Source organism: Taeniopygia guttata, chromosome 5, assembly GCF_048771995.1.
Source record: "Taeniopygia guttata chromosome 5, bTaeGut7.mat, whole genome shotgun sequence".
In the NCBI taxonomy this organism is placed as follows: Eukaryota; Metazoa; Chordata; class Aves; order Passeriformes; family Estrildidae; genus Taeniopygia; species Taeniopygia guttata.
This window is the reverse complement of record NC_133030.1, coordinates 14,582,072-14,608,321: the sequence shown is the minus strand read 5'-3', so window position 1 is coordinate 14,608,321 and position 26,250 is coordinate 14,582,072. Positions and strand designations below refer to the sequence as shown.

Genomic DNA, 26,250 nt, shown 5'->3' with positions numbered 1-26,250 from the left:
ATTAAAGGAAAGGAGGGTAAATCTAAGAAAAAGCAAGAAGACAAAATAAATAGAATTGCAGCCATCCTTTACAGCTACTGGTGCACTATATTAAAGTGACACTCACTATACAAAGAAATGTGTTTGATACAGTCCAGTAGGTTGCACATGAATTGCATAACCTTGAAAATCATTGCACAAAGCATCGCAGCAGGAACAGAGTTCAGAATTTTTTTCTCCGGGAGATGCTTCAAATCTGATCGCTTTTATTTTGTGGGAGGTCAAAGCACCTGGCACAGAGTAAGCAAAAAGGGCTGGGAGCAGGGATCTGCTGCATCAGCGCCTGCTCACGTCCCAGCCCTGACATCAGCTCTCGCAGCAGCTCTGACCTGGACAAGTGATGCCCCATGGGAAAATCCCCCTGCCTAGCAAAGCCTTGAAATTAATATTCTGATCAATGCCCAGGCACCTGTTGGCAGGGCTGCAGGGAGCCTGTTCCTCGCAGCCCAGACTGGAGACACTGGATCAGGCAGCCAGCAGGAATTCCATGGCAGTGCTCTGTCTGAATCCACAAGGAGCCTCTCAGCCAGCAGCCCAGCACAGCCCAGCAGCCCCGCCAGCGATGCCAACGGTTCCCAGCCACCACCTGCCCCCTGCTCATTCCCCCCCATTGTACAGGTGGCTGGATGGAAGTCTCCACAGCCCTGCAGCAGCATTTCCCCCAGTTATTATGACAGAACCTGTCTCTGCTGTGATCCATGCAGTTTCCAGGGATCTATGTACATGTTTCCTACAGTCTGCTCAGCCGAAGCACAGGAAATACAGGCTTTTGCCACAGGGGGAAGAAACCACGGCAAAGATGACCAGGAAACATTCATAATTTTTAATTCACACCAGTAATAAAATTGCATTACATTTTTCATAAAATAAATGTTCCAGTTTATATACAGAAAACAGACTGTACAGAGCCCTCCCCCAGACCCCAAAAACTCACAAACATACAGGCAATGCAGTGCTCAGCTAAGCAGGCACAACTGTACATCTAAAATTGTAACTGCTTTGTGTTGGGGGGGAAAAGTACTACAATGTATATAGTCCTCTCTGGACCAAGAATTAAAAAAATATTGCAGGCAAGCTGACAGACGCCCTTGCTGCTCGTGCGGCCAAGCGCCCATCCCACAGTGCTCCAGCGAAGCAGGGGCTGTTATTGAACCTGGGACTCGAAGCTCCCGTTCAGCTGCCCTTCCTCATAGTCCATCTGACACAAGATCATGTTGTTCTTCAGGAAAAATTTGTCTCCCACGCAGAATCTGGAAGATAAAAAAAAAGGATTAGTGGGTGTGAGTAGGAACAGATGTGAGAACTGGCTAAGGGGGGATTTGAGGCAGCTTGGGTCCGAAGGCAACTCTGGTGAGCAGAGCTTGATTTCCAGCTCTGCCAGTGCCCCTCCCCTTGGCATCCCAGGGTTTTGCTGTCCCTTTCCCTGGCACATCTGTGCTTGGCTCCAAGCCACAGGGAGCAGCTTGGGGAGCAGGTCCCACTCTCTGCAGGGTCCCAAGCCAGCTGCAGGAGGAGGTTGGGAGCAGTTAAGGGATTTGTCCCTGCAGATGAGAGGTGTTGGCTCTCCAACCAGGAAATCAAGCGGGCAATATTACACGGAGCCTATTTGAAGTTTTTGCTGGTATCCACATTTCCACAGTTCCCTCGGGTGAAGCAGTATTTACACTAATTTCCAGGCAAGGACTGGCTATTAAGTCCTCCCTCACCCCCTTGTGTACAGTGCTGAACAATAAATAGAAATTTCTCGGTGGCTGGACTCCTAACCTTTATCTTCATTGAGCGAAGGGCACTGCTCTCTATATACCATGTAAATTGTTCTGTTTGTCTTGAAGTTGACAGAGAAGCTTGTGATATTTAACAATTTTATTTGACCATTAAGGTCAAAAAAGTTCCACATATAAGATCAGAGAGGTGTGAATTGACAGCCAATAGCTTTTTCCGCCCTGCCTGCTTGCTCAGGAATCAGAAGCTAATCTTTACTTCTTAAGATAACAAATAATGTTCTCTGCACCCAATTCAGGGGCTGTTTTTTGTCCATAACACTGGCAGGGAAATGACAGACCAGAGCACAGGCTGCCCCAAGAGCTGGGTCTGAAATCAGCCTCAGGACCCTAAAGCAGAGAGACACCCAGGGTCAGGCACTGTGCCTCAAGGCAGCTCTGCACTGAGAGGAAGGGGTAGGTACCAGCCTCTGGCAAGGCCAAATATCTACAGGGCTTTGAAGGAAGATCACTGGAGGTGACCCCATCCCCAGGAGACTTAGCAGACCTCAAATTCCCATTTCCCCTGCTCCCAGGCTGTTTTGGCACTGCCTACCCCTTGTCTAAAGTGCTGTAATCGTCTGTAACTCAGGCAGCTTCAGGCAGAGCATCTCCAGAAAACTGAGTATTTGCTGCTAAAAGAACAGGACTGATAATTTTAGAGCTTCTTTATAGGCCCAGCACAGGCACAAGTTTTCTCAAACTGGACACCTGCAAATAAGCTGATTAATTTGCCAAGTTGGTACAGAGAGAACTGGGCATTGGTTCACACTTCACAGGATTTCACTAAAGACCTTCCATCTTCTTCCCTCTGTGGCACATGCTCTAGTAGGTTCTGAAATGTAACCTTTCTGCATATGAAAAAGATAAAGATTATTCCTAATTTCAACTAACAGCTTTTATGGTAAAAACTGTATTGCACACACTCTCCTTAACACCACCTGCCCCAGGAGCAGGTTTACTCACACAATAAATAACAGACACACCTGCTTGCTTTTCACTAGTTATTCCCTTAAGTGCCACATCAATCTCCAGGAAAAGAAATGCAAAAATTACTCTTTCCACCAGCACCATCAAAAGCTGTCTCTTGCTAGGCTTGGTTTTGGGTGTAGAGGAGCCAAAGGAGGAGCTGGAGAATCTTGGAGTTGGAAGGTGTAGGGGTGTGTACCAGCACGTGGGTACTGAAATGCTCTACAGGGCACGTGACATGAAGTTTTGGGAGAAGGGTTTGATTCACTGGAAAGGCAACTGTTCCTACCTGCCAGTCCTGCAAACCCACCAGTAAACTGGGATCTCTTCAGCTGATGCATCACAACTGGAGACAGAGGATTTAACAGGTGACCTCAGGCCCAGTTTCACACTGTCAGCCCCCATGCCCAGAGCAGGGATGCTGCAGAGCCCATCTGGGTGATCAAATTCCAGCCAGCACCAGTGAGATAGGTGCTGAACCTACTCTGCCAATCCTTAAGAGTGATTTTCTTCCCAGCAAACCCACACTTCAGATAATGGCATGAGAAACAGCTGGATTTCCTGCAACCCTTGTAACACTGACCTATCAGCCAGTCACAGCAGTGATCAGCCTTTATCCAACACTGTGATGACCATGGCAACTTTAGAACAGTTTAAAGCATGGCAGGATAAGTGGGTAATGCAGGACTTGATGCAAAACTGAAGTTTTAGGGAATGAAAGTGATGAAAACATTGCACACTTGATAAAAATATTAGAGATTTTGCTGTGATAGATTTAGCACTCTATACAGAGCCCAGCTAGAGAACAGCAAGTAAGCTGGAAGAGAACTGAGGAAAGGTCTTCACCATCAAACATTTTCAGAGCTGAAGAACAGGATGGGATTTCCAGTCAGGTTTGCAATTCAGAACCAGAGCTGGCATCCACATCTGCAGTTTTGACTTCAGGGTTACCTAATCTCACTGTTCTCAGTTCAGCATCCAGTGCTGTCTGTTACAGGATCATCCATTCTGCCCTTTCAAGCCCAAATTTCCACAGAGTAAGTCATAAAAACTGGCAGCGCTCTGACCTCAGCCACAAGCAAAAATCTACACATAGTCCCTCTTCCAGAACAACTTAGCCTCTCACAAACTGAGCAAATCCCTTGTGCAACACAGCACAACTCTGCCAGAATGCAGGGGTTACCTGCACTCTCCTGCTGGGCAGTGACAGGCCTGGAAGTTGTCTGAAGGAGAGGGGGGCCACGCTGGCTATTGAAGAAGGAAGGGAACGAGAGAGGTGCTTTGGAGCCTTTGAAATAAAGGGTGACATTTAAAAGAAATTACTGAAAATGAGAACTAGGCAGCGCTAGGATTTTCTAGGAGAGAAGAAGGGTGAAGTAGGGGTTTGATGAGAGATACTCAGCCTGCAGACTCCAAGGCCAACCAGCACTCCTGACTCCAGAGCCTCTGCCTGAAAGGACATTTATAATGCTCTAGCCCCAGGTTTGACGTGGAGCTTGGGAGCAACCCTCTCCTGCCCAGGAATCATCAGGAGGCTGAAAAGAGCTGATCCTGAGGGCTGAGCCTGGCAGCACCCGCCACGCTCCCGAGCCTGGAGACAAATCCCAGAACACTGGTGATTGTAGCAGAGTGGAATGAGCATCTCGGGGGATGAGGTGGGATCAGCTCAGGGTTCAGGAGTCACAAAACAAGACTGTGCAACTGGAAGATCCCGCGTGGCTCCCGCAGAGAGCCCAAGGCCAGGAACCACTAGATGTCACTGCCGCCCCGGCACTGCCACCCGTGCAGCGACAGCATTAACGGGACTTTAGTACCTGGAATAAACCTGCCCAACTCCAGTGAGCCAGCGGGTAAAACCACCTCATCTGCCTCCTCACCAGCCAGCTGACACTGAATCCATCCCCAGGGCTGAGCCACTGGCGGACGGTGCGAGAGCGGAATCGGACAGGACCTCCCAGGTTCAGGTTTGCATTCACACACGTGTATGGCTGCTTCATCTCAGATCCCACCAAGTCTCTTTTCTAGACTCAGCAAGGAATGTTTAAGTCAGGATTTTAGCTTGACTTTTACAGAATTGGGTTCTCCATCTTCCCACGGGTTCTGCCATCTCTCTCACACTTTCCCATGGGATGAGGCATTGCATTCTAGTTTCATCTTTGGGATACACAACCACAGATCCAGAGCAGGAACACCAGCACAGCCGTTGGACCCTGGTCCTTGGACTACAGCCTGACTAAGCAAGCAGTAAGAACTGCAAGCAGTTCCGGTCTATCTTAGACAAGGATGGACAGATGGATGCATCAAAATGTGATAAAGCATCTGATTCTGCGGGCTTCCATTCTGCCTATGATGATCAAAAAACATGGTGCTGGGAAGAGTTTTCACAGCCCTCCCAAACTCAAGTGGATACAGGTAGTTCAAGGGAAAACACTGTGCATGGCCCTTTATTATACTCCCTGATTTCCATCTTCCACCCAGCAGAAATAAATAAGCACCACTCAAGATTACACCACCAAGATCCCCTATTAATTACACAACAACTAAATGGATTTGTTCCTAGTGTTGGAAAGGGCTTAGCTATAGTATTTTTCTCTTTCCTGTCCCTTCTCTTTATACTTCTTATTTCCACCCCCAGTTTTGAGCATGTCAGAAATGTGACTTAAGCAAGATAATGTCAGTTTGCCAGAGGAGGTCCATTTTCCACCATCTGCCTTCTGCAAAGAGGGTAGCTCCTGAAAGGACACTGGAGCGGTTTGTTTTATTTAGCAGCAGCTGAACAATCTGTGTCTGTGTCCTCCCTCTTGCCCCTCCAACTCCCACCAGCTCCAAGGGGATTTGCTGTAAAAGGGCTACAGGTACTTACATGCATCCCCCAGGTCAGCCTGGCAACCCAGCCCCAGCCCCAGCTCCGCCACCAGGCTGTAAGCCCAGACGGGCAGCGTGCATCAAACCTTTCCCCTGTTTCACAGGCAAAGGTATAAATTAGTTTGTGTGTACAATAACTGTGTCCTCACCGCTGGTTGCAGAGCTGACAGGCAAAGCAGTCCAAATGGTAAACATTATCTCTGGCCCTCATCACCATCTCAAAGGCAGGGATCAGTTTACTGCAGGCAGCACAATTCCCGGTGGTACCAAAGAGCCTGCCAAAGAAGCACAATCATTAGAAGCCATTTTAATTAAATGGTGGAAGGACTAATTAAGTGTAATTAGCAGTATCAAATACTGTATTGCACCAATAAATAGAAGTTGCAGTCTCCATTTCACTGACCAACCAGCGTGCAGGAACTTGGGATAAAAATGCCTGGTGAGCAGGCTCCAATCATCGAGATGAAACTTCATTTGGTTTGCGAGCCTAGGGCTAATTTGCTGTCTAATGGAGAAAAGCATTAAACACTTGGAGCACTATTTTGGGGCTCACAAAATTTCAGTCAAAAACTATCTGCCTCTCTGCAGCAGTGGGGTAGGTGCTGGGAGCTGCCCATCCTGCTCTGCAAGGACTTCCTTAGCCGCAGCCTGGCGGAGGGACAGGCTGGCAGCAGGACACAGAAGTCCTGCAAACTTTGCCAATCCTGGCAGGCAGCGCTGTAACAGAGCTCAGGAAGACCCTCACTTACCTGCTGCTTAAAAAGAAAGAGCACAACTTCTCTTGCAATGAGTGCACAGCATTTCGCCAGGCACCTCAGAGAGCAAGCCCTCCTCCCCGGCCGTGCCTCCCTCCTCCTGGGAGCCATCTAAGCCCTTCCACGGCAGCCTGAACAGCATGCTCAGCCGTTCCACTCCAGCTCCCCGCCCTCCAGGACAGCCCTTCAGCACTGGAAGCTTTGCCATTTTCATCTTGGCTTTCACTATCTGTCTCCCCAGATGTCTGCTGCTCTTGCAGCTCCTGCCGGGGGACTCAAGCACGACTGCAGCATCCTTCCCGTGGCCCCCTCGCCCGAGGTGTCCCTGCAGACCCTCTTTGTGCCAGGGGCACAGGGCACTGAGCCACGGGCTGGCAGAACCAAGGTTCACCCCAGCCTCTGGTCACGTGTGGTTAGTCACTTTGCCTAGAGGATGACAGAAATGTATTTTGGGGGCGATGAGCCTCAAGACGTACAATCCCTGCTGGCCATTAGCTCTGTGCACGCAACGCGCCGCTGCCCGCGGACAGAGCTGGGCTCACGGTTTGTTTCAAGCCATCGGTTCTGGCTGATTCCACAACACGCAGATGAGAAGCATCAGGAAAATCTATAACCAATTTCTAAACCTGCAATTTGCCAGGCAAATCAATACTAATTATTACTGGCCAGTAATTGTGAATTAAAACACCCAGCAGTGTTATAGAAACCTCCCAACACAACTCTCCCACTCTCCTACAGCGCTGCGCTCCCGAAGTCAGTTTGCTCTCCAGCTGTAAGAAAGCCCACCCTTATTTTTCTTTAGAAGTGGTATCAGGGATCTTTCATTAGGCCTGGCTGGAAAATCCCAGGCCTTCCTATGAAGAAACAGCACATGTTTTCCTTCCGAGCTAAAGCACATGAACCAAAACAGAAAGACTCATGCAGGATGCAAAATCCACAAAGGGAGTACCAAAATTTCTTCCCCCATGACTCCATCATCTGAAGGCTGAAAGGCAGAGCAAAACCCCAGCTGTATAATTTGCACCAGCAAAAGGCAATCCCTTTCTCTCTGCAAGCTGACTCCTCTTGCTCCTGTCCCCACAAGAAGGCAAGGCAGGGGAGGCAGCTGGGCACAGGCCTTGGCTGCCTAACACCAGCAGACTGGACTGGAAAAATGTGGCACTGAAAAGCGTCCAGGTCTCCACCCTGGAAGACCCTGGCTCTCATTCAGCACCCACTCACAAATCAAACCATTACTGCAGACATCCCTCCCCTCCTCAGCCTAGCTGCCCCTTTCCACTTGGGCACAGCAAAGCCTGACAGCTTTTACCAGGATTTTCCCATTTCCCATAAAACCAGACATCCGTTTTTAGAGTACCCAAGTCACAGCAAACTCAAAAAAAATGAGTCAAATGCATTAGGCAGGGAAACTGGGAGGTTAATCCTAGATTTGCTCTGTGCCCAGCACTGCTACATGCACAAGTATAAAATATCCATTATTCATTAGCATCACAGTTGTGTGGAGCTCAATCTAGATTAAACAAAATAAAGGGGCCCCAGACAGCACCATTTGCATTGTTAAGCAGGTGCTTTTCTTCAGCCTTCAAATAGGAGACTTTTCTAAATGGAAATGATGGGGAAATTTGGACAGATGTTCACTTAACTATTTAAACAGTTAGCTTAAGAAACATGAAAAATGTATTTGGCATCGTATTCACCTGTCTCCTTTCAGGGGTTTTGGGGGTAAACCAATTGTTAAACAGCTTTGGCTGTTTGCATAAGATCTGAAGCTTATGTTCTGTCCAGCTGAAATCGTGTTGCCTTCTAATGTCTACATAACGTGGCTTCCAGCGAGTCAGAGTGCTAATCTTTGTCTCTTCTATCAAGTTTCACAGTCCTCCATACCCTCCCTTTCCCAACAGATGAACGTTTCACACTTATTCTAGCACCTCCTAATTTTAATCTGCTTTTCGGGGAGTGATTTAGAGCCCCATGCATTCACCATGCTTCTAAAAATACGCTGTAACTTGTAGCTCAGTGAACATGACTTTTTTTTAATCTGTTGGAATAAAATGCAAAATGAACAGAGTATTTTGCCCTTTTTTTTTGTTTGCTTGTAAAAAACCTGCCACCTCTGATATCTCCTGATCCACAAGCTACTTGAGCTGAAACTTCCCGAAGTGGGGAGCTTAACGTGGAAGGAGGGAGAGAAGATAAGGAGCAGGAGGAAAAACCTTCTACCCCAAGCCCCATCTGTGGTTAAATTTAAAATAACCCCACATGAACAAACTGATCTGCATTCTGTCCCCCAGACACCTTCATAACAGATGCAACACTCTCTCACACATTCACACACACAAAGTTGAAGTGCATTAGAAAAATCTATCAGAAGTTGTTTAGCCTCTACTTACCAGCTTGGAGCCATTGGCATAAAAGAAGCTGGAAATACAGAAAATTTTCAGTTTGGGGTTGTTTTGCTTCTAAAAAACCCTATTTATTCATTTCCCTTTGAAGTTAAAAGGCAATAATTTTTAAGTACAGATTTATTCCCCTTCATGTAACAGGAAGACCCAGCCAGCTTGTAAATAAGCATAGACTATGCAGATTTAAAATTTAGCACAATTAAACTTTTACCCTGTGGTAGTAATTATGTTTAATGGCTCTTAGCCTGAACTTAACTATGTCTATTGTTGTCAGCCAGTCTAAAAGCAGGAGTTTGTCCAAGGGACAATTTTCTGTAGTTTATGGGCACACTAAAAACCCCACTATGCCCTGTTCTCATTGGCCATTGATGTCAGTGTGTATAGTAAAAATTAAAGCTAATTGGCATACAGGAACAGCCCTGAATGCAAATGAATTGATGGAAAAAGAAGGGAGTGCTCCTGGAAGCAGTAGGCAATTGTCAGAGGATGGGTTTTATGTAGTCTTGTCTGGGCTAAAGAGCTTGGTGATCCAGACCTCAACAACTCTGTGAGTACATCTCAAATTAATTCAAACCACAGTAATGTCACAGCACCCTGCAGGTTTTTTTTTTTTTGAGGAGGAGAAAGAATGTTAAAGGGTTCTTATGATAGACAGTAAGAAACTTCTCATATGAAAATTTTAAGTTTAGCACCTTTAACAGGTTTTTTGTTCAACCAAGATGTTCAGGGGGCCTGAACTGAGAATCTGTTTGCCTATTTCTGTCTCCACTAGGAACAACAATCTGGTTTAGTCATTGCCTACAAGTAAAGAGTCCCCATTTCTTCTCGCCCCCTCTAGCCTGGTGTCTGACTAGATAGCAGCTTGCAATCAAAAAAGAAGGTGAAAATCTTCCCTTTACAGAAAGAGCAAAAATTTTGGAGCTGTTGACTTCATAGGAGACAAAAAATGACAAAGCAGGACAAGCACATAAAAATAATGAATGGTACAGAAAGGTAAGGTTGGCAGTGTTAACTGGGTTTTTTTAAACACAAGAACAAAACAAGTTCAAAATTCAAACAGTTGAGTGGAGACTGATAATAACCCCCCAAAAAAAGTTTTTGTTAACACTGAAAGTAGGAATTATGAACTAAAGGAGGACTAAACCCCAACCTACAGATAAATATCTACATTTGTAGATATTATGTACAACTGCGCATTTTTCTACATATTTATATATCCAGATTATCTGGATATACAAGTTTTAGGAGAGCTGTGGAACTCCACGCTCATATCCTCCCCACCCAGAAGGTGAAATAGGTTTTCCCATACACCCTCCCTATTTGCCTGTTGCTCTTTATTTCTTAGTTTCATCAGGTCCTGCTGTAGAACCAGACTTGCTTTATGTGACTGAAATCTACCCTCATGAAAAGAAATGGTTTTGCCCCTTTTGAAACAAACCAACAACTGGTTTTTCAGTGAGAGTGGCTCTTAAATACTGCAATCAGTATCTTTCCCATCTGTGGATATTAGAAATACGCTGAGCTACAAGTGTGATTTGACTGGAGTATTGAATATACCAATAAATGCAGGGAAAGCCTGAACATCACCTGAAAAGATAAAAAGAACAATCTTAAAAGCAACTGCGGACAACTTCGCTGCAATCAGCCTTTGTGTAATATTAGAGAAAGCCTCAGTGATAGGACATTCATCAGCATGGTAAAATCATATTAGCTGGTACACCCTCCTATGCAAGACACCGCTGTCAGTGCTGCAGTGGCAAGTCATGTCAGCTGAAGGAAAGGAAATGCATTTTGATACTAATGAAGTTGGTCAAGCTGTCCTCTCATGAAGCATTCAAGTTCAATCCCAAAGAATTTACATCTCTCATGCCAAAGGGTTTGGCATTCAAGGACAGCATAGCAGGGGGAGTTGAACCAGTACAAAACAGCCCCTGGTCAAGTGACCGCACTGCTTCAGAGACTGCTGGGCCTGAACTTCAAGGTTGCTCAAGGGAGTCTGTTTTCACTTGAAGGACACATCTGAATGTTCATTTATTTTCACTCCTTTGGCCTCTCCCTCCATGTTTTCAGTAGGCATTTACAGAGGGGTTGGGACCACGAGCAGGTAAGAGAAGTCCAAGCCCTCCTCCCCTGCCCCAGCCTTTCCCACGGTGTAACTGAAACCACTGACCTTAAACCCATCCTTGCTCTGGCACTGCTGAACACAAGTGTGACAACGTTCTCTTAGGAGAGTTTAAACACAGCAGCCAGAAAACTGTAAAGCTGAAAGTGCTGGAGGCATGCTAGTGTACCACAGCCAGGCAGAATTACTCCCCATTAGCTTTCCTCCACAGTGAGGAGGTTGAAAGAAAAAAAAAGGGCAAAAAGCAAACAATCAAACCAAGTATGGGCACAGGCTGTGAGAAAGTCCTGGACCAGCTACTGCAGGGGGAAAAAAAATCTGTACTTTAACATCACAAAGCACAGCAATGTTGCCAAGACACACAGCATTTTGAGCCTAATTAATCCTCCTTAATCTGTACAGACACCAAGTGTAGAAGTGAGGGTGTCCTATGCAGCATGCAAGATGCTCCCTATTGCGAGGCAAAAACAGCACTTCAGCTTGGTGACATTTTTAGGCTCTGAGCAGACACCATTTGTTCAGCCACACTGCATTTATACCTCTCCTTCCCACACTAAACATGTCCCTTGAAAATCCAGCAGGGCATGCTCTCAGTGCACATATGCACACTGTGTTTCTCCAGAGGGAAAAAAAAATCCCAAATTCTCTACTTCCTGCTTCAAAGGTGCTATAGCTTCTCCAGGTTAAAGCCACATTCTGAGCAGTAGTGATGTCTTGGGGAGATTAACTTAAATTCTGCCTGTTGGGGCACACACATTCAGTTCCCAAAGGCTTGTTCTCACACAGCCAGCCATGGTTTAGTGGTTTGGCTGAGGGCTGTTGTCACTGACTTGGGGAAGGCCACCAGAAGGAGGGAATTTGCCCACATCCTCCTGTGCCAACAGAGCAGGGCACCCATGTTTGTGCTCTTGTCCCACAAGAAAATTTAACCCTGCGTATTTGCCAGATACAGAACAGTTCACCTAAAGGGCTCTTAAAGCAATTCACCGACAGAATTAACGCCCTGAGACATTTGGAGCAGAGCAAAAACCCCAGGACTTGGCATCTGAGCCTTGGAAGTAGGAGCTGCCGAGGTGGAGTTCATGCCTCTGTGATACAGACAGTGCTGAGGGGTGACAGGGGATGGCAGTCCTGCCAGGAGGTCCCTGTCCCTCAGGTGGGATGCAGAGGGCTGCTCTGCTCCCTGGAGGCACCAACACTATGTGCAGAGTGATGCCATGCTGAGTTTGCAGCCCTGATCCAAACGTGTGGGAAAGTGGGTGAAAAGAACTGCCATGAAACTCACTGAGAACAACATCAGGATTTCCCAGAAAGCCCTTCACTTTTACTGATTCACCACCATTTTTAAATGCAGGTTTTGAGCTTTCTTTGGAGTCTAATTAAGGCCCCAATCAGTTTACATGATGAAAAACTTTCCCAACACCAGCATATCAAACACGCAGAAGCAACAGTTCTGCTCCTCTCAAAGCAAGCCCGACTCGCCTTTGCTCGTGCGAGGGCACCATGCTGAGTAAAAAGGAAAAATCACGTTCTTCATCAGCACTTCACAGTGAAATTTAAGTTGTCAGTTCCTCACGGGAAATCCTGATGCAACACCCAGCCCGTCCCTGTGAAGCGGAGCTTGGTGAATGTTTAATTATGCCTCGGAACAAACACACATCGCTGCGTGGGGGCTGCAAGGAGCCATCTGAGCCTGCATGCTAAGCTGCTCTGTCCCAGAAGCAGTTCCTTCAATAGCATTTGCTTATCAAAAATAATTAGAGGTAGGAATGCTGGAACTGCGATTATGAAACAAATGGTAAATCTATTTGCTGAGATGAAATGTATTGAAAGATACATCGAGACACAGCTGGAGACTGAGGTGATACCACAAGGATAACAACTCGAGATCCAATTTCATCTTTCATGATTAAAAAATGAGCAAGAAAGTGTTTTATGAAAAGTGAAGGTTAACAAATGTTCCTTCACAAGCAATGACGACAGTTTATCTTTTGAAACAAATGATCGGGCTAAGGTCTGCTCACAGCTCCTGGAACAGGCTGCAAAGATTTCTGCTGAAAACCCACTGGGGATCAGCACCCAGGGCTGGCAGCCCACCCTACTCCCAGTGCCTGGGACAAAGCCAGCTCCAAAGGGACGCTGCCACAGCTGGGAAGGAGCTGGCGCTGCTCCTGCCCTGACCCTCTGCCACAAGTCCATCCCTAGCCCCAATCCCTGCAGTGGCTGTGGCTCATCAACACCTGCCCTCAGGAGGGTCCCAGAGCTGCAAATTAACAACAAAACATTCCAGGAACCTTCTGGCTGAATTCTTCTCACTATTCTCCAGGAAAAGTGCTCCCTTTATGGTGCAACCACAGTGTGAAGTATGAAAAGTTATTTTTGGGGATGTATTCTGCTAAAATTTGACTAGTAGACCAAATACTGGGAGGTGTTTAACAAGGAAGAAAAAAATGTAGGTAGAGACTCTAAATCTACTCATGTGAAGGAATTATATAATGATAGGAATGGTTAATTCTCCAAGAAGAAAAATTCAAATTACCAGGAGGGAACAGACAGTAGAGAAAATCGTGATGGCAACTTTAGCTCCTTCTATTAATAGAACTAATAGTTAAAATGGAGAAAAAAAAGAAATATTATGTGTAGAAGCCAATACAAGATGTTTTAAAGTAAAAAAAATTGCTTTATACTTCTATAAATATGGGACTGTGTAGCAATGCCCTTATTCCTATCCTGGGAGCCTTAAAGCATTCCATAGCATCAGGGGAATAGACCCCAGGAGCTCAGCAGAACCACTCAAAAAACCCCAGTATAAACTAAATTTACTTATTTGTAAGAATACAAGCCATGATAGCTGTAATGCTGCCTAAACAGCTGAAGGCAAATTAACAAGACTGTTATAGAATTAATGTTATTCCTTCCTAGCTGAGTCTTCGACTAATCTCCCAGGATATGACAATTCTACTGCTCTTCCCAACAAAAAACAGTCAAAGCTCCAATATCCTAAATTCAGATAAAGGGAAAATATTTAATGTAAAGGCCATATAAGTCTTCACAGTTTAACCATGTGTCACAAATAGCAACAGACTTCCCCCTTGTCAGGCCAGGAGCTATTCCAACCTTAGAAAGAGAGACAGTGTTACCAGGCACCTTCCAGGCACGGAAATTTGTTCCAGAGACCACGTTTAACTGGTGCTGTGACAGAAGCTGCAGGGCCATGGTCAAACGAGAGTCCCAAGTTGCCTTCCATGGTTCATGTAATGAATTGCACTCTCTTCACACAGCTGGGACATGGGCCACTTTCTGCAGTCTGCAATGCCTGCCTTCTTTTCCATCTCCAGCACAGGCTTCTGGTGCCCCCCAAAAAATTCACATCTAGGGGCCAGTGGGAAAAATCACAGGTTAAGCTTTTCCACCTCGAAGCAGCATTCTTGGGATAAACCAAGGAAAGAAAGCGCTCTACAACTCCAGTGATACAAAGGCCCTTCTAAACCTACCAGCATCAATACTGCTGTCCTTTGGCACTTTAACATGTCTGATTTGATGCCACACATTATTTTTGTTATGAAACTAGAATAAACCAAAATCAATACGGCGCTTATTAAATGGACAAAACATGGGGTAGCTCATAGGTCTCAAAAAGCAAATGTAAATTGGAAACACTGTCTAGCTCAGTATTTCTAGCAGGGTTCTGCAGCATATAGAATAAAGCTGAATATCTACCTTCAGGGTCAAATTTAAAAACCAAAACAAAAAAAAATCACAAACACAACACTATTTCCAGACGAGAAATGACAAAGTCAAGTGATAACTAATGAAGTGGAGGATGACAGATGGAGAGACCTAGATCATTTGGCAAGCTGAGTGCAAACAAGATAAAGAAAAGATAATGTATAAAGAAGATAAAGTACAAACAAATACTTCAGAAAATAATGCAGCTGTTCTTCCTGGAAAGAAAACTATTCCTGGAAGTAGCTCTCCTGAGAGATTTTGGGGGTCCCTGTGATAGTATCTAGCATGACCCAATTTGTGATACTGTGATGAAAGGCTTCCTCAAAAAGGGAAGATCAAGAACTGAAATATTCTTCATTGACACATCAGAATTATGTCCACAACACAGAAAGAGTATAGCTGAGCTGAAGAACAATCAAAATGTTAATTTGGGGGTGGAAATCTCTATGTTGAATTTGAACTTCTGGAGCTCATTTTTTTTTAGCTTAGCACAGACAGGGTTAAGGATGCTTCCAGAGCAAGTGGCTTGTGACATTAGTTAATACTCAGTTTTAAGGAAGGTACAAAAATAATTTCATTATAGTGAAGATAGTTAACTCTTTCTTTTCATACCCTTTCCATTTTTTCCTAAGGCTGCCTATCTTGTCTTTTCCGCCTCAGAAGTGTTCACCCATACCCAAGCTCCTCCTTCCTCACTTAGATTTTGGGGACACACCCTACCTAACCAGATGTGGAGCTGCAAGTGCTGCCTGTGTGGCAGCATTTCAGCTGGGATATTTCATGTGTACCCTGAAGATTTTCAGCTCTAAAACCCTCCTGTGGGCAGGATGCTCTTGTGCACTGCTGGGCTGAAGGGCAAGGTGACAGCTCCCACATGGCACCTGACAGACTCGGCCCTTGTGTTTGGCTCAGCGCTTAATCTCTCATCTTGAGAAGGAGAAACTTGTTTGTTCAAGTTTACAAAGGAAATATTTACTGAAGATTTTCAGAAATACGCTTTACATTGAAACACATGAAGCATCTGAGCACTGACACTAATCTAGACAGCCCCTGAACACTGCAAGGTTAGAAGGCATTTTGCCTCCCTATCTTACAACAGCATGTGGGGTTTGTTTTGCTTCAGATGTTTTACTGGTTGAGCTTGCCTAGGAAATGCTATCGGTGCTTGAGGAAAAATAAAAGAAAACATACACATTAGCTGGAGATCAAGTACATTCTTCCAAAGGAAAAACAAAGCAAAACTCTGAGTGTTTTGCAGTGTGACCCTCATAATAATGTTTGCATTAGGCCTGCTGTCTTATTAATATTCATTTATGTTTGCATAAAGTATTTTGCACAAAACCCCCATACACACCAGGCAAAAAAATCCCATGTGTTGTTATGTATTGCAGACACACATTGACAGAATGGTTCTAACTCTGAGCTAGTGAAAGTCTCTGCTGATTTCCTCAGACAGAAACATTTTTTGAAGTTGATCTGTAATTTTTGAGTTTTGCTCTGTTTAGTTAGGAAAGAGACAAGAACTCCCTTGGGAGCAACCTTACTCAAGACTAGAAGTCTGTCTAAAAGCTGTGACTGAAAAGGAAAAGCTAAAGGTTTGGTCAGGTCTCAGTTAATATACAGGAGTATAGCATCAGAGATATGCAAGGAGAATTAAAGAGTTTTTCCTAACTTACTCAGCAAGCAGAGTTTGTTGTTGTTGGTCCATAATAATAATAAAAAGTCATGACCCTTTTATCTTCACCCAAAAGCCTTGATAGATGGTGAAGATACAAGGCCGTATCATGCCCTTGTATCTTCACCTAAAAGCAGGATTTCACCTCCCAGACTACAAAACACGCTAAGTGCAAATAAAAAGCCCTGCCTAGACAGTGGAAGAAACTCCAGTCTCTCCTGGGCAGGGATGGCCAGGCACAAGCACACGCTGTCACATTTTTAGGAAGCCAGACAGCCGGCAGCATGCCGAGAGGCTTCGGGAAGAGCCCGCCGTACGTCCCTCTATTTACCTCAGGTAATCTCTGCGGCAGAGAATGAGATTTGCTTTTGTGTACAGAGTTGATCCAACCTCTCCAAGACGACAGTCACAGCAGGCACACTTTAGACAGTCTTCATGCCAATACTTATCCAGAGCCTTCAGCAGGTAGCGGTCCTTGATCTTTCGGTTGCAGCCGGCGCAGCCCTTCTGCTTCCCTTTGGGTTGTACGGAGAGCATCGGCACGCCTGCAAGGCAAACACGGCACTCCTTAGAGCAAGTCCCCACAGCTCGGCCAGGCTCACGGCACTGGGGCAGCTCTGGGGGCAAGCTGCTGCTGCTGCCATTACAAGGAGCTGACAGGCAAAGAAAGCTCACATTGCATGGAGCTGACAGTCAAAGGAATCCTAGCTTCATTTGCTGCTGACACCACGTACCAGACTCTTTCTAACCAACATCTCGCGGCAGAACAAACTGGCTGAAATTTCAACATTTATTTTTTTCCCCTCATTACCCGTACCCTTGTGTTGTTAATTGCCTGCCACAGGCAATTAAAAAGAGCAGAAGGGCCATCATGGTATGTACCCCCCTGGTTCAGCATCTCAGTCGAGTTTGATGGGGAAGGGAGAGGAGTGGGTATAAAAAGATGTGGTATACCACTGTTTTTCCTCTCTTGTGAATTCTCTGGGTGACAGAGGCCTGACTGAAAGCCAGAACAGGCCAGGGGCTGCTCCAAAATAAATTTGATTCAAAACCCCTTCAGAACAAGCCCACTGGTGCCCCTCTGCCACTAATGAAGCCACATTCCTTAAGCAAAGCAGAGCTTTCCTCCTCCTCTTGTATCACTGGAGCAGAAGTTTCATCCTTCCTGGAAACCCCTGCTGGGACTGCAAAGCAGGCATGAGATAGCAGGGTATGAGGTGGTGACAGCACACTCAGCTCAGGAGGGCTGGGAGGGACTTGCTGTGCCCAGATTTTTCCTTTTCTCCAAGCAGCCAGTGCCTGCCATGGTGAGCACTGATGCTCGTCACCCTTCTCAGCTGAAGAGCCAGGCAGGAAAGGACTTTATGGAATCAATAGGCAAGGTGGAAAAATAAACAAGGATTGTACTGTGGGTGAGGGACAGGACAGGAAATTATGAAAGAACAAATTAACTCACTGAGAGGCCAGAATTCCATTTGCTCTAGAGTCTTGATTCAATTTGTTATGATTTTTATTTTTACTGGTGTCAGTCACTAAAAATGACAATGCTGGGCCTGTAGCAAGCACACTGTGGGCTTAACCAATGGAGACATGATGAGAAGGGACACTCTGGAACAGCAGCAGGTGTCACTGGTTATATACTCTTACACAAAGTTAATCCACCCTTTCTGCAGGAAGCAGCAGCTTGATAATAGAATTATAAGCAGTCCCTTAACCAGAGAGGACCAAACCAGTGCCACTGTAGTAAGTGACATTTTCTGCTTTCCTTAAAAGCCAGGATCATCTGAGAGTGGCTAATGGTCAGCACATGTAAACCCACCACTCCCATAGTAATAATTGCTTTGTCAGAGCCCGAACAGACGACAATAGCACTTAGGACACCTCCACACAAACAGTGAGGTATTGATCCATATGTAATCAAAGTGGTCTCAGCAGCACAGAGACAGCCCAAGTAACATCCAAAAACCCTTAACCCTCCTGCCCTCTGCTGCAGCACACTCAAAACCCAAGTCTCTACAAACAAACTTTTGACAGCAGTGACAAATCTGCAAGAATTAAGTGAAAACCTGTATGTGTATTAGACTGCCACATATGCAACCTGTAACGCTGCCGAGGGAAGTTCTACAAAGCCACAGAGAAATACACACACATTTGGAAACAGGGACAAGACAGGGAAGCATCAGAAGTGGATTATGCTGCAGGTGCCAGAGGTAGGACTGCAGAAGTCTCGTATGCCTGGTGAGAGATTCTTGTGAGAATGAGGGAAGTGGCCCTGTGGTTCTAGACACACCTTTGTTTGGTTTTTTTAATCCAAAATACAATAGCAAAAATTTCAAAAATCCAAAATTTCAATAGCAAAAAGAAGCTTCCATTTTCGAGTAACTTCCATGCTCTTCCCTACTCCACTCCAGAAAAACTGCACATTATGAGAAGAGTCTGCCTTCTTGTGAGGCAAAGAAGGGCGAGCATGTGAATTTGCATTTGTAAGCTGTGTAAGATCAGTACCAGTGATGAAAGAAAATAGTTCGCACCTATGAAAACTAGGACCTAGATGTGAGAATTATGTTTTTAGATAGGAGCCCCAGACACCAGCAAGTCATTATTCACCCCCCGCAAACAGGCTCTCTAAATGTGCACCCTTAGAGGCAGAGGAGGATTTCTCACAAGAAGGGGGGTCATCATGCAATTCTTTTGCAAGGTTTGTGTAGGTAACACGAGGATGCTGCATGGGGAAAGATACAGATTTCACATAACCAGCACACCTTAAACTCAAGAGAGCTGCTGCATGGATCGGGTTTGAGACCAGCTCTGTGGTCCAGAAATAGAAGATCTTCAGCCAGATGGGACTTCCCAAAGCCTCACTTTAGAAAGCAGTGCCCTTTCAGAGGTCCAGCTGCCCTCACCCAGAGAGAGGGTGCCGATGCAGCAGCAGCATCAACCACAAAAGCAGCTGTGCAGGGATAAAACCCTGGCTGGACCATTAGGAGAGGCTGGTTTGATCATTTAGGGCAGGTGAGGAGGGTCTCCTGTGGCAAGCAGGCCTAGATAGCTGAGGGCTGACTGCAGGGGCAGTTCTTGTTCCATTTGTGGCCCTGGCAGCCCTCGCTCTCCACAGCCATCTGAGCTCCTCGCTATTGCAAGAGCACCACTGTCTTATGAGAGGCTTCTGCAAGTAAGGGGAATGTAACACTTTGATTTGCTTCTAATAACTAGCAAAGGAAAAGATAGCGATATATTTTTAAGCAGTACCTTAAGCAAGGAAGAAAGCTATGTATTTGGTCAGCGTTCAGCAGGGGGCTTTCTAATGAAAAAAGGTACCATTTCAGAGATCATATGATGTTCAAAGCTGCTATTCCCACTCAGATAATAACGAGCAAGGTCAGCCTCTGCTGGTCAGGTTCAGTGTTTTGAAATTACATTTTGGGCTGTGAGGTTTCCCTCCAACATCCCAACCAACCGGTCTGCACGGAGCACACAAGCCACTACAGAAAGTTGCAGCTGCAATTAGCTGGTGAGTTGACACAGCAGGCAAGGTGTGAAGCAAAATTTCAAAAACTGCCAAACTTGATCAGCAAGGGTTCCTCGAACACTTGCCATGTCATTTCCAAGCAACAAGAGAGAAGCATCTCAGAAGCTTAACCCTTTTCACAGTTAGAGGCTTGCACTGAGAGGACACAATCAACACCAAACCCCACTTTCCTCCTCCTGCCTCCCCCTTCCAGCACACCAGAAGCAGCCCGGGCTCTGCAGGCAGAAACCACCTGGAGAACTGCTCTTTCTTTTTGGTAATTTTCCCACTGCAAGACTGGGATGCTGCTTCATTTCTCTGTGTCCATTTTTCCCCAGTACTTGCCTAAAAATGCCAAGATATCCAGTTCAATTTGATAAGGGGCATGTGGTGTCTAACTGGGGCTGTCAAGAAACAAAAGGGTCACCTTTGAGAAATTCCACACATGCTCTGTGGACAAGGATAAGAAAATGAGAAGGAGTGTTGCAGAACTAGAAAAAATACCAGCTGGTCACTCACATATTTAAATATGTGATCACAAGGGAGCACTGATTATTGCTAGATTCTGAAAGTACCATCAAGTTGTTCTCTTCTCTCCTGTTGCTAGACATCCAGTGCTCTCTTTTCTTAGAAACAGTAGATGAATCCTTTCTATTTCTGGCTACCTACACTCCCTTCTTTGCCCTTTACAGCTTAATAGACTTGCTGCTGGTAAATACAAAACTAAACCTGCTCTGAGTGCTCAGAGCTCCAATACACATTAAAAAATTATAGACACCACCTCTGGACTTACTGAAATTTATGTCTGTGTCTAAAGAGGCTGTTATTGTAGTGAGTAATCCAAACTTTACCACTATTCACAGCTGGACAAACAAGCTTTAATCAGCCTGTATCTGCTCAGTCAGAGTCTTTCTGTAAAATGATTCAGCTGGCTTTATAACACAAGTGTCCACTAAGTACACCTCTAAATTTTTCTAAGCCATTTTACTGATATTTCTTTTCACATGGCAATCAGCTGCAGTTCCTCTAAGGGCACTGTTCATAAAGCCTCCTTTCCAAGAGAGCCTGGGAACTTTTCATAAATGGCAGACCTTTTAAATAACAGTTATCTGCACTGGTCCTACGGCGCACGGCTCCACAGTGCTCTGGTCTGCAGCAGAGCTAGAGGTCCCCTCTGAAAGCAAGGAAGTTCACCACCTAATTTCTCTAATGCAACTCTAAAGGTTAATTGGTCTGAAAGAGTAATGGGGGACTGCTAGCTAATGATATATGCCTCAAGGCTTTGCAGCTTGCCTGTATTTTATACAGTCGAGTCCAGAGCATAAAACACAGGTGATATCACCAGGATATTTCAGACCCCCCTCCAGTCCAGCTTTCCCCCCTGAGCCCTCGGCTACACCCACATGTGTGGGGAGAAGGCAGCAGGAGCTGGAGACAGCTCTGTTCCACCTGCATTTCATGCCTTGTTAGAGGGGGCTCGGAGAAGTGCGCGGCTGCACTCCTCATTACCTCTGCGGAGAACTAAAAACAACCCTAATGAGGAGAGCCAGCGCGCACAGTACGGGCTGGGAGGAGGGACGGCCTCCCACTCTCCCCAAGGAATCCGGCCAAAATCTTCAATTTGCCATTTATGACAGCTAATTAGTTATTCTATTCAAAATCTTTGCTTTAAATAAAAGAACTAATTATACACAAAGGTCAGTCCCCCACCTCCTGTGAAGCACACATAATTGGCTTATTTCCCCAACATTGTGTGTATGTTTTACACAATGCTTTCAGGCAGATGGCTTTAACTCTTTCCCTCGACGAGTTTTTTGGGTTGGCTTTTTTGTTGTTGTTGGGGGTTTTGTTTGTTTGTGTTTGTTTGGGTTTTTTGTTTGTTGTTGCTGTTATTTTGTTTTTCTTTTTTTAAAACCCCGAAACTTTTCCTCAGAGTATCTCCTTCAAGAGTAAAAGCTTGTTCAACAACAAAACAAATAATTATGCACACACACACACACACAATACGTCTACTCTCCAAAAGGTTTGTTACAATCACTGCCTGTTGTACAGCACCTTGCACAACACAGCACTGGAATTATGTTTTTATTCTCAGGCACAAATTCTTCCTTGAGCAGTGCCTTCAGACACTGCTACCACATTTCTGAACCTTCTTCTACCAAACACCAGAGTTATTGAAGGCTTAAATTACCCTTATTCTTTTTATTATTTTTTTAATTTTTTTTAAAATTATATAACTGGTTATTATAAGGATGCAGCATTCCAGTGCTAAATGCAATTCTGGTTTAAAGAAATTTAAAGAAGTTTAAAAACTTAGGCAGTCAGGCAACTGAGCCTAAGTTTCAGAGTTCCACTTGAGACAAAAAATGTTTATTTCTAGCATCAACACCCTTTAAATGAACTGACCTCCTTTTGCTTGCTAACAAAACCCCCAGCATTTGGCTGCAAAAGATGAAAAAGTAACTGAAGAGTAGGAGTAATCTTATTAACTCCTGTCTCATCACAATAAATAGACTGCAGTCTTATGTCTTTTATCAGAGGATCTGATATCATTTAAAAGCATTAGAGCCCTGCATCACCCATTTAAGTAAATGCAGACAGTCATTGCCAAAAAGATGCAGTGAATTTCATTCCCTTAAAAAGAAACTCACTTTGTGTTCCCAGTATTGTATTACTCACCTTCTCTGAATATTGCACCCTGTGAAACAAGTCAGACCTTGCACTCCCACTGAATGGAGAGTGAGTTGTCTCAGGCATCTTCACCAAGAATTTCATCAGAAGAATTACGGCCAGCAAGGTGAAACTCATCATGTCATCTGTATAGCCAATTAAAATGTTACATTTGGAACACCAAGTACTTGCAACTAAATGCTTATGAGTAAGCCTTAGACCATTCATCAGAATTATTCAATGAGAAACCACAATCTTTTTTCATTGCCTGTTTCGTGCTGCAATATGCAGCTCGTGATTTTTACAGTGGCTTTAGCAATTCATTTGGGGTATTCTTTCTTCTGAATCATTACTGAACAAATTTCCCATGGCAAAAAAGCAGTTGGAGAGGGCAGTTAGTGGGAGAACCAACATTTTGATCACCACTTCTGTTTTGACTGTTCTAAGTCCTCTGCCTAATAACACAGCAACTTTTTTTTTGTCCATATACTTCATGACAAGCTGTAGAGAAATATCTTTTAGAGTCTAGTGTCTCCTGGCAGTTTCAGCTGCCTAGAAATGACCCAAAGCTTCATGAGTGGCTTAAACCCCCTTCAATCTCACATGTACGTATCCTGTTTGCAAGCCATTTGCTCAGATAGACCAACACATCCAAAATAATTATTTGGCATAATTTGAATCTGTACCAATGTAGGTCCTGATTCAGGACATGAGGTTTAGGGTTAGAATCCAGACTTTTATTTTCCCCAGAAGTTTTGAGTCTCCCAGTACCTGCTTTTAGCCTCTCTCAGTTACAGAGTTTCTCCTACCAGAGGCCAACCTGTAACTATAAAGAAACACACGGCAGCAGGACTAAACACAAAGTATAATAATTGTTGCTGCAAGACAGTTTCTATAAATCATTTCAGGAAGCAATGTTTTCCCTGTGCTCATAAAATGTGTTTGTTTGAGCTTTAATTTTTCGTAATTGGCACATGTCCAAAGTTTATTCTTAGCACATCCAATGTTTCAGTAAAATCCATTTTTACTGTTTGAAGCCCTGGAAGCAGTACAAAGACATGCAGATTTCTTCTACTTTCAACCTAATCCGAGAACATTCTGATCAAGTTTTCTCCATTAGTCACAATTTAGCATATTGCAGTCTGGCAAAGGTCCTGATTTCAGGTGGCCAGCTCCCCCCTTCAGTGTCTGTAGTAGAAAAAAGTCTGGCAATGGAGTGACTACCCTAAAACCACCTTTCCAGCAGTATGAGAAAAAAACTATTATTAGGGATTACTGGCCTGAAATTCATCCCATATTCCTCAATATTCCATCAATTTGCAGGCGACCTAACCTCAAGACACTAACCTCAAAAGCTGTCTATTTAGTGGGTTTGGGTGTCAGAGCCAAGTGGTGGCAAAAGAGTCTCTGAGTAAAATGGTCACAAAGGTAAGAACTCATCCCTGACTTTTCAGCTCTTGTAAGAATAACCTGTGTACCAAAATTAAATACAAGGCAGGGTTTGTTTCCCTTCCCTTTTTCAACAGGCAAGAAAATCAAATGGCAAAACCTATCAAGTTAAATATCCCAAAGAGTGTTCAAGAAATAAAAGCTCCTCAGTTATTTCAGGCTGATGTGTGATGCTACCCAAAGCTCACCTCCCAGGTAAAACGGCCTGTTTAACACCCCGAGGTTTCGAGACGTGCAGTGCACCAGTGCTCAGGTTTGGCAGTGAAACATTAACATCACCCTGACAGATCTGGCATGCTATATATGTGAATATTTTAAGGAGAATAGAACTATATCATTGCACAATCACCATCATCTTTTCTTCTGCCTCTTTGCAGACATACACAATGTCAACCTAAGCTTTCGGCAACCTTAATAGAATTTCACTGCCCACTGCCAAATGGCCATTTGATGTTCTGCTCTGTGTACATTGATGAAGCAATCTGTCACAGCCCTTAATGCAGGCAATGATGACTATCCAATCTAAAGCTTTCACAGGCTTATAGAAATTTCTCAAGACTTTTGGAGCCTACAGTAATTTGTGCAATACCACAAAAGAATTTGGAATCCTGGTGTGCTCTGTATTTAATGAAATATGAATATACTCCTTTAAATGTTTCTAGAAGAAATCTTACTCGGGCCAGAAGCACATTTTATACCATCAATCACCAGAAAGTTGCGTTGGCAACTCTGAAATAGAAAATACTATTGTGATTGCAAATTACTGTAGTGTGAATATAACAGCCCCTCCTGCCCTGTCCAAACTTACTGCCAAGGCAAGCACTGATGTTCATGCCCTGCACAAGATTAATGTAATAAATATACTAGGACTAAAATTTATTTGCATATAAGAGGCAAGGAGACATTTGCCTATGGGGAATGCAGAGTGAATCTATTTACTTAATGCAAACTGTGTAAGAGATACAATTGCCGTTGACTGACCTTCCAGAAGTCGTGAAATACACTTCCCCAGTGATTTAGAAAGATGCTGTTATCCGCCAAACCTATCCTCTTCTTCCTTTCCTAGAAAAACCAGAGCAACCCATCTGCTATTAAAAGTTGAAAGGAGAAGGGCAAGCTATTTCCTTGTCTTCTTGTTGAAAGGAAAAAACACAACAGACAGTCTTTTGCAGGACCATTTGCATGCTGAGCTGTCAGACCATGCACTTTCCATTAAAGAGATAGCATCCCTTTTCATAAGTCCATTTGGGATCCATTTTAGTGTTATCTAAAAATCAAATCTACATGGTAATCCTTTTAATGTACTCTTGACTTTTAAAAACAGCTTTATGTTCCTTCAGGAAATGTTTTAAGCCATTACTCAGTAATTACTACTCACCCATGAAAACACTGATCTTTTACAATATATATAATCGGTTTGCTGACTTAAAAAATAAAGCAGACTGGAATTTTGTCTCATGAAAGTAGCAAAGGATAACCAAGGTTAAGAGAGCATCCCATCTCTTCCCCCGCCCCACTCCCAATTATATATAAGTGGTGTGTTTTTCCTGTTGTTTGAGAAGCTGAGGTGGTCACAGTTTCAAGTGCCTGTGTGTGGAGATTCTCAGTCTCAATCTGTGAGCACTGGTGAGCATTGCTGAGCACTGTGCAAGGTAACCAATAAATAAATACTGATTTAGGAAGTGGAGTTTATATCACTGTAGACACAAACAATACCCTAACCTTTTGCAAGCCCTGAAGTTTTGAGTGATGCTACACAACCTTCCAAAAGGCTGTGGAATTTATGGAGTTGCTTTGATAAGCTTCAGGTGCACAAGAACAAGTCTCAGAAGAGGTGTCAGAAATGGTTCACATCTAGTGCAGCTTTACTGGATTTTATCCACAGCTGCACTCAACATAAGAATGCTCAGTCAGACTCCAGGGGCTTGAAACTACCTTGAAAGCCCTACTACCACCTCCTGCAGGATTTGCCTTACTCCTTTCCAAACTCCTTGACACACCCAGAGGTGGCTGGGAGGCAGAGGAGAGTTTGAGTGAAACAGAGACCCAGAATTGCCTTGTCCTTTGCAGCAGAAGCCAGAAAGAGGCGTAACATGCATTTTGCTCAGGTATAGCTGCTGTCTGAGAAGGACCAGACAAAAGCCCATGACATATGCAGTCACTCTACTCTGCAAGGCTCCTGGATAACCTGGCCTTGCAAGCAGTTTGAGAAAGACCCAAGATGTTTAAACAAAGTGTAGCCCACCAACAACCAATCCTTCCTCTCCAAGTGCTGACCCCAGAGAACACAATGCCCTTCATGATGGC

The 26,250-nt window shown here is 44.5% G+C and overlaps 1 protein-coding gene across 8 annotated transcripts in view; it reads right to left on the bottom strand.

Moving 5' to 3' along the window:
- Positions 1-839: 839 nt before the first annotated feature.
- LMO1 (LIM domain only 1) overlaps positions 840-26,250 on the bottom strand; it is a 64,338-nt gene continuing 38,927 nt past the window's right edge. For 7 of the 8 annotated variants that reach the window (XM_072929341.1, XM_041716292.2, XM_030273069.4 and 4 more), the window contains 3 exons: positions 16,648-16,861; positions 5,783-5,908; positions 840-1,289 (listed from right to left, as the gene is read on the bottom strand). In XM_072929341.1, the coding sequence (XP_072785442.1) occupies positions 1,184-1,289; positions 5,783-5,908; positions 16,648-16,853 (438 nt within the window). In that variant the 5' untranslated portion in view covers positions 16,854-16,861 and the 3' untranslated portion in view covers positions 840-1,183. 8 annotated transcript variants of the gene reach the window in all.